At 49.8% G+C, this 8,296-nt stretch overlaps 1 protein-coding gene across 1 annotated transcript; it reads right to left on the reverse strand.

The window, feature by feature from the left end:
* Positions 1-3,419: 3,419 nt before the first annotated feature.
* Positions 3,420-7,920, reverse strand: LOC112125397 (CMRF35-like molecule 2). Its single transcript, XM_024223808.1, has 5 exons — positions 7,881-7,920; positions 6,249-6,584; positions 4,940-5,099; positions 4,069-4,196; positions 3,420-3,442 (listed from the first exon to the last, which is right to left on the reverse strand). The coding sequence occupies exons 1-5, from the start codon at positions 7,918-7,920 to the stop codon at positions 3,420-3,422; spliced, it is 687 nt and encodes a 228-aa protein (XP_024079576.1).
* Between the last annotated feature and the right edge of the window lie 376 nt (positions 7,921-8,296).

Genomic DNA, 8,296 nt, shown 5'->3' on the forward strand with positions numbered 1-8,296 from the left:
CAGAGGGCTATGGCCACTCGCTTCTGGACAGTCAGGGCTGCTCGCATGCGGGTGTCCTTGTGCTTCAGGGCAGGGGACAGCAACTCACAAAGTTCCAGGAAAGTCCCCTTCCGCATGCGAAAGTTTCGCAGCCACTGGGATTCATCCCAGACCTGAAGCACTATGCGGTCCCACCAGTCCGTGCTTGTTTCCCGGGCCCAGAATCGCCGTTCAACAAAATCCACATGCCCCATTGCAAACGTGATGTCCTCGGCGCTGGGTGTCGTGGTTTCTGACAGCTCTGTGCTACTCTCCGACTTCAGGCCCTCACTCCGCTGCCGTAGCCTCCTCGCCTGATTTCTCTGCATCTGCCTCTGGGAAAGGTGTATGATAAGGTGCGAGGCGTTGAGAACGGCCACAACTGCAGCGATGGTCGCAGCGGGATCCATGATCGCAGTGCTGTGGCGTCCGCGCTGTCACTGATCAAAAAGTGCGCGAACTGATTTCCCGCCGGCGCTTTCAGGGAGGGAGGCAGGGCGGTAGTGACTGACGGATGACGACAGTTACCCAAAAGCACCCTCGCCACAATTTTTTACCCAGAAGCCATTGGGGGCTCGACCCAGAATTCCACTGGGCAGCGGGGACTGCGGGAACTGTGGGATAGCTGCCCACAGTGCACTGCTTCCAATGTCGACGCTTTCCCTGGTAGTGTGGACTGACAAAGTCGAATTACTGTCCTTAGTGTAGACACACACGTTCGACTTTCTAATATCGATTGCACATATTCGATTTAACTAAAATCGAACTACTCTCGTAGTGTAGACATACCCTTACTGAAACATCTGTGGTTTAAAAACAATTGAGTTTCCCCACAGGACCTTACAGCTTTTTTAATAACGTCTCTCAGGAAAACGTAAACTTTTGCCGTAATAAGCCACCAGTCTCAAGTCCTTCACGTTCTTGTGTCACTACTGCCTCCAAACAGTAAGCACTAGCATCTGTGGCCAGTGTGAAAGGGGTTTTTAACATAGGCGAAGACAGGAACAATCAGAGTCTTTTTCAACTCTGAAAATGCTCAGTCACGCTCTTCCGCCCACTTGTTGTGAGCAGATGGTCAGAACAGGAGGCAGTTCAGATCGCGGATACCAGGAGACCAGGGGGCGGCATGAGAGCCAGACGTCAGGCAGCGGGAGCAGGTAGCCCTGGGGAAACCTAATTGCATGGGTGACTTCCTTTTCCTCTGCTCGGTTTAAATAGAAGCAGCGACCCAATCAGGACACCTGGAGCTCTACCAGTCAGAGCCCAGGACTGAAGTCCTCTGTCAGAGTTGAGCTTCAAGTTCTGGAGCCTGTTAACAGGTCACTGGGTAGTGCGGTAGCACATAATGCTTCCCCAGAGCCCCATGGCCCTTGGTGGTTTTTGCAATATTGGCGAACCCATAAATAAACCTTCTGTAATGGGAGCAGAGTCCTATAAAACACTGCACGTGTGTGAGTATCTGGGGACTTGGCCAGTTCTGCACAGCTTGTTTTTTGGCAGTGGTAATTCCCTCCTGTGGTTTCCTTCTGCATCAACACTTAGCAGATCCACTGACTCACATTTTGCAGCTGTGGTTCCTTTTTCACTCTTTGCTGTTCTCCAGAAATATTCAGCTACTGATGAGGCCTGTGTTCCCCATTCCGATCCCAAGAGCTTTGGCAGCTAAGATTCCCCTGGTGCTCAAAACGGGTTTCAATCCCTCCTCATTTTCTCCTTTGGTCAAAAGCTATCACAGCACATAGCTGCGATGATGGTTTCCACCTTGGAGGTACGACAGCTTGTTCGCTGCAAACCAGTTGCCTGCAAACCATTTCTCTCACCTGGGCCACCATGTCTTTAAAGGGAATTTCCACCGAGTGAATTTCTAAGACGCCCTTCTTGGCATTGATTACACGGGTATTAGCCATAAGGAAATCCAAATAGATTATCAGCTCATCCAATGTCTCTGTTCCCTCTTGCTCAAATGCCAGAGGTTGAATCTTCAAACCCAATTTCCAGATGGTTGCCTGTGTCCCAATCACTGTTCCAGTTAGTTGGTTCAGGTTTGGATCCCCCTATTCCCTAGCCTTTTTTAGCACATCTAGGCTAATAATTATGCTTGAATTGGTATCCACTATTCCTGTATGTTTCACAGATCCACAATGAATAGCCAAACTCCCATTATTGTTGTGCTTTAAGTGCCCAGATCTAAACAAAACGATGTGGTTGCTCCTTGTGTAACCCACACACCTTGTGGGTGTGGTGCTCTGTCCCATCTAGTGGCACCAAGACCACTTGGAGAGAGTGAGAGAAAATGAGTCTGCTCTACAGCCTTAGCTAACAGCCAATTGGCTTTTAACTCATGCAGTAGAGGCTCATGCATTAAGCTCCAGAGGCCCCAAGTTCAATCCCTCCCACCCACCCACAACCGGGGTCTTTCGGTGTTACACTTGTACCTCCAACCTTTGTCTATTCAGCTCTGCGTTCCCCTGGTTTCCAACCTGAGACAGGGCTTTCATTAGACACTTATGACACTCTGTCTTGGCCTGCTTTGTATTTATAATAGTCCTTCTTTTAATGGCTAATTTCCCCACAGTGGCAGCATTTAACTTAATGGCTTCCCATAATATTTGCATTATTGACAAATTTCCTTTGTTTTAACTTAAATTTATTATTTTTTTCCCAATTGTTCAAAAATGTCGTCAAGCAGGTTAGAATCCCCTTCTCCATCGTACATGTTAAACACAGAACTGCACCTATAGGGCGCCTGGCAATCGCCTTCCTCATTAGCAGCTGCTTCCTCTTCTGGTGCAGTGCTCCAAGAAAAGATTCACACTCTGTGGCTAAGCCCAGAGCCTGTTGGAGTGTCTTTGGCCTCCTTTCGTTCATCTTGATCTTCAAGTCCAAGTCCAGCTGAGCATCTATAAATGGTCCATTGCCAATTGATCCTGGAAGGCCACGGTGCTAGCTGAGTATGTCAGGAATGCCAGTCTCCGCAGGTCCTCCACCACTTCTGGTGGGGTTACTTCTTTCCCTCTCCTAGCTCTTAGCTGTGTCCAAGCCAGCTCAGATTGATGGCTAGCTCCAAACCACGTGTCAAGGGCTTGTGCCAGGTTTGGAAAACTCCATCTTTTTTCTGGGGGTAAATTCTGCAGCACCATCAGTGCTGGGCCTCCCAAGTTGGCTGCAAGAACACCCACCTCCCCCTTTTTTCTTGCCAGCCATTCATTGTGTTTATGATGTTGAACTGAGCCTAGACATGGGAACCACAGAGACGGACACCTGCAGGAGACTGTCCCCTAAGAACGTGGAGAAAATAGTTTGTTTACATGAGAGGAAAGTCAGGCCCACTCTGTGGATTTATGCGGTAGGCAGAGCTGAGGGATGCATCCTTCTTCTGTGGATTCTGACCCATTCCTTAGTTAGGAGAGGGGCAATTCCTCAGCTGTAACAAAACACACAGACATCACCGGTTACAGGATGACACATTTGATGCTGGATTCTTTCTGTTCATACCTGTCAGCGTACAAAGCTGTTCTGCTGTGTATGTTCCTGATCAGGGATACAGAGCAGTGAGGATGTCTCCGTATTCACAACCATACTCACCACATTCATATACGGAGGTTTTGGGTCAAAGGGCCCTGCTAGTGCAGCAGGGACATGTTAGGGGTTGTGTTCTGGGTAGCCATGGAGGAGAGGAAGCAGACTAAGCAGAATTGCTACCTTACCCCAGTCACAGATGGATGCCACGGTTGGGGAATGGGTAGACCATTGGCTCTCCCTCCCACAATGCATTGGGCAGCAAAGCTGTGGTGATGCACCAAGGAAAGTATGCTGGACCAGGTACAGACCCAGTACAGTTTACCCCATCTCCAGAAGAATGGGGAGACTAGAAGGGACCATGTAACTTGACCAGTTGCAATCTCCCTCCCAGACTGTGTGTGGCAAGTCAACAATTCACTGCCCCTTACTCTGTGCTCACGGTAAAGCTATGACCGGCCCTGGTGATCAAGACAGGACTGGGAGCCACCCAATGGAGTGTGTCATGGTGTGAAGGTCAGAGGCTCTCACCATGTCTGTTTGGCACCAGCTCCCTGGAGTTCCTCCTGTACTGTACGCTCACCCAGGTCACAGTACAGACTATGCACAGGCAGATGGGGACGATCAGGAACAAGGGATAGAGGATGTTGGGTTGGGATCTATGCAGGAGAAATACAATAGAGACTCTAAAGCTCTGTAGATTTGACGCGACTCCTCCCATTAATACGTTCCCTGGGGGCTCTCTGGGCAAAGGTGCAAACAAAGCTTCATTGGGGAGAAGAGGTAGCACCCATCGCCTCAGCACCCTGTCCTTACACCGAACCCCAGCCAGCACCCACCTCTAGTTATTCATTTATCCAGTCAACAACAATCTGATGTGACTGGACTCGGACAGTCCCTGTCCAGGGCGTCTCTGCAGCTGGAATTGCCATTGTCCTTCATGTGAACCCAGCCCTACTGGACCTCCAGGTTCTTGCTGATAAAAGCAATGTTAGTTTTTCTGTGGGATGTTATCACCAGTCATGTCATTATTCTTTGTTCCTCTGCGCACGGGGAGGTGATGCAATGGTCACATTTTGTGATCTCTTAGCTGGCCATAGAGGTCTTAAAACTCATTGATAGGTCCGTGAGTTGATTATTTGGGGGGTTGGGGAGGGGACAAAAAACAAAGTGGGTTTCAATAGGATCATGTAAGGGAAGTTGGATCCCGGCACCAACAGAATACTCTGGAAAGTTACTAGGATCCAATGGAAAACCTCACTAGCATTCACTGGCTGGAACTGCTGAGATGCTGCAGAAATGGGGAAGGGGGAGGGAAGAGAGCTGAAGGACCCTACACACAACAGTGACTGCACCGGGGGGAAGCCTACAGACCCATGGAAGTATGAGCTCTGGAACATACTGTGCTTGGATGTCACTGCTGTCCAAGGAGCTGTTACTTGAGGACGTAAATGAGCTAGATACATGGCTTCCAGCGGAAATCCATGTGAAGGCAGGAGCAGCTGGCTGGTGTGTTGCCTGTGGTGCCTTTTCCGTTGGGATTGAAGAAGGAAGAGCTGCAGCTAAAACCAGAAATTCAGCACAATTAAAAACACACACAACCGCAAACAATGTCTCCTCCTTCCCCCTACTTCCCAAACAGAGCCTTCAACGTAGATCATCGGTTAGTCTTTAAGGTGCCACCAGACTCCTTCTTGTTGTTGTCATCATGGAGTATGTTTGTCATGGAAACAACACGTCGTCCTGACCCACATCAGAATCCCAACTGTAGCATTTTGTCAGGGCTCCTGAGATCTAAGGCCTTTGTACCAACACTTGGAGCGAAGGGAGGCTGAGCTGTGTATGCCTGTGTGGCTAACTTAGCTAACCTGGGAACGTATATCTGAGTCTTTCAGGACAGGAGTGCTTTCAGTGAGACAGGGATCTGCAGGACCCCCGGTGAGTTTGGCCAGCACCACTCACTCCTTACATTTAATAATCTCTGCAGTGGTGGTGTAGCCATGTCGGTGCCAGGATATTAGAGAGACAAGGGGGGTGGGGGGAATGTCTTTTATTGGACCAACTTCTGTTGGTGAGAGAGACAAGCTTTTGAACTACACAGAGCTCATTCTCGGGTCTGGGACAGGTACTGCCTGTCAGAACTTGTATTTAGCTGTGCCACTCGGAGTACCTTTCCCAGACCCGAGGACGAGCTCTGTGTAGCTCGGATGCTTCTCTCTCTCCCCAACCGAAGTTTGATCCAATAAAAAAAAAGAATAATCTAGTGATCCCTCCCACCTCATTTACGTGCTCCGTGTCTCTCTCTCTCTCTTCCCCCATTTGGGGAATTGTCCCCACCCCCAACAACCCACCCCCTCGGGGAATGACTCCCTCTCCCTTTGAAGAATTTCCTCCCCATCCCCCTTTTCTCCTGCCCCCCTCTCTCTCTGGCTAAGGCAGGATTGTGGGTGGGGACTTGGCAGGAAAGAGGAGCTCGGTTCTGAGTGGCTTTAGGGCCTGGGTCAGGAGTAGCGCTGCATGAAGGGTGCTGCAGGGCTGGAGTTCCTTCACCATTGTCCTCAACTGCAGCTGGACCCCTTTGAAGGAGGCAGCAACAGTGTCTGACTCCCCTGGGTCTTCAGAGCTACAGACAACGCTTCCCCACATCGTCCATCCCACCTCCAGCTCTTCCTCTCCCGTCACTGCCATGGGGGTGCAGAGGAAGGTTTTACCTGGGGAGACAATGACTTCGATGGAGTCGCTGGGATTAGGGAGGCCAATCCTGGCTACCCCACAGAGGTAAGTCCCCGCATCTGCCAGTGTCAGGTTCTCCAGGGTTACTGTGATAACGCGCTGGGTGTGATTGTCACGGATTGAGACTCTGCCCCACGTCTCCTCAGCCTCCAGCCCCGTGGTCTCAAAGATGAGGTGATTGAAACACAGCACAACTTTGCGTCTGCACCAGAATTTCGGATAAGCCTCATAGCCTGCCCCGTACTGGCACCGCACAGACACCGAGCCACCCAGCTGGCCATGTGCTGTGCCAGGGCCTGTCACTGCCCAGCAACCTGCGAGAGACAGAGCCAAAGAGAGAAACTGAGAAGCCTTCTAGCTGTGAACAGCAATACAATGAAGCCAGTGCTGGGGGGCAGTGAATTGTGGGGGATGCTTGAGCATTTGGAGCATGTGTGTGTGCAGCAGGAGGGGCAGAGCTGGGAGAATTGGCAGGGGCAGTGTCCTTCCTAGCCCCTGTTGGCTGGGGGTTATTTTAACGACATGCTGGAACCCTGCAGGAGCAGGCATTGCCATTCAGTGTTGCTTTATCTTTGCAGTAAAATGAAGTAAATTAGATCTGTTTTTCTCTCTTAATATTGCTGGCCGGAGACTGGCTGGAGGTCACTCCTTCCATACAGGTTGCTCATAGCTAGCTTTACCTTCTCTATTCTCCGGGGAGAGACACAAACCAGTGGCTTGTCCCACCAGCATCAGTTACTGAATCAAGGGGAAGAGGCGTCTCTGCACAGGGACTGCAGATTCCACAGGATCTGGCTTCTAAAGTTCACGTCTCTAACCTTTTTAAAAGCTGACTTGGGAACAAGAGCAACTCACGTGCTCCACGGCACGGGCATTTACACCAATGCAAACTACCGTAAACTACTGTCATGCTGACATTGTAGCCTTTTACACCCACTTTCATTGACGTAAATGCCTATGCAAGGTGCAGGGCTATGGTGAAGTGGGCCCGTCATTCCGTGCAGGGGTGGTGCCCACATTAGCTAACAGTAGGAGCTAGGATGCTTAACTGCAGCCATCGGTTAATATCTCAGTGTTGCCAAATCCAAGCATTCCAAAATCAGGTCAGTCGCCCCACCCCCACCCCCACCCCCCTCCCCAAGCATAACAAGAGTTTAGGAATCGGCAGATTTTAAACATAATACAGCAGTGGTTCTTTTTTCTTGGCTTTCTGGATTTGAGCCTTTAGGCTGCATTCGTGGCATGTTTTCAAGTTTTTCTCTGCAACCACAAGGGCTAGAAACATTCTCAGTTTTTTTTTTTAAAGGAGCGCTGAGATTCTCACACGTTCACCTGACTGTCTGGGCTGAGTCTTAAAGAAAGCAAACAGATACAATGGGGTCTAGTCTTGTGGTATCTTCTCCACAGAAAGCTTTCTTAGGATACAGATTTCAAATCTTTACTTCCCTGCACGGTTTGCAAGCTCCATCTCCAGTAGGCTGTAACCACTGCAGGAACCTATCTGGGACTTTCCAGCTCTGATAGTTTACAAGCTCTGTCAGCTTCACCATGCAAACCCAATCACTTCAGTGTATTTCTAGCAAGCCCCACAGAGCCCACATCATTCTCACCTGGGAAGAGAATCCAAACCAAAACGGGGACAATCCTCATGGTCCTGGTTTCCTCTGCACAGGACTCACTCCCTGTGAAAATCAGGTTGCTCCGAGACCTCTGGGCCCCTTCTTCTTTTAGGCCAGTTGACGATGAAACCTGGAGGCTCACTTACCAGTTCTATAATCTGAAGTTTCTAGATCTCTCAGCTGCCCCACTTCCCTTTGAAGAGGCTGGTGTTTCACTATGGAAGGAAGTTGCTCTATGGTGGTGTTTGCTATTTGCATTGAGGAGTGGGGGGATGACAACACAGCATGAAATGTGGCTTATACCAGAGGCTGATGGGGAAACTTTAGCCACAAAATACACAGATCATATGATGGTAGATCTCTGAAAAAAATGTTGCTAATTGCTACACAACCAATGGTTTGGGTCA

The sequence above is a fragment of the Terrapene carolina genome, unplaced genomic scaffold (assembly GCF_002925995.2).
Source record: "Terrapene carolina triunguis isolate 2854851 unplaced genomic scaffold, T_m_triunguis-2.0 Scaffold192, whole genome shotgun sequence".
Classification (NCBI taxonomy): domain Eukaryota; kingdom Metazoa; phylum Chordata; order Testudines; family Emydidae; genus Terrapene; species Terrapene triunguis.

Coding starts and splice junctions, on each gene's coding strand:
- LOC112125397 (XM_024223808.1), bottom strand. CDS start 7,920: ATGAGGATTGTCCCCGTTTTGGTTTGGATTCTCTTCCCAG. Junction 5,100..6,248: donor CGAAGTCATTGTCTCCCCAG/GTAAAACCTTCC, acceptor TTCTGGTTTTAG/CTGCAGCTCTTCCTTCTTCA. Junction 4,197..4,939: donor AGCAGTGACATCCAAGCACA/GTATGTTCCAGA, acceptor TCTCCTGCATAG/ATCCCAACCCAACATCCTCT.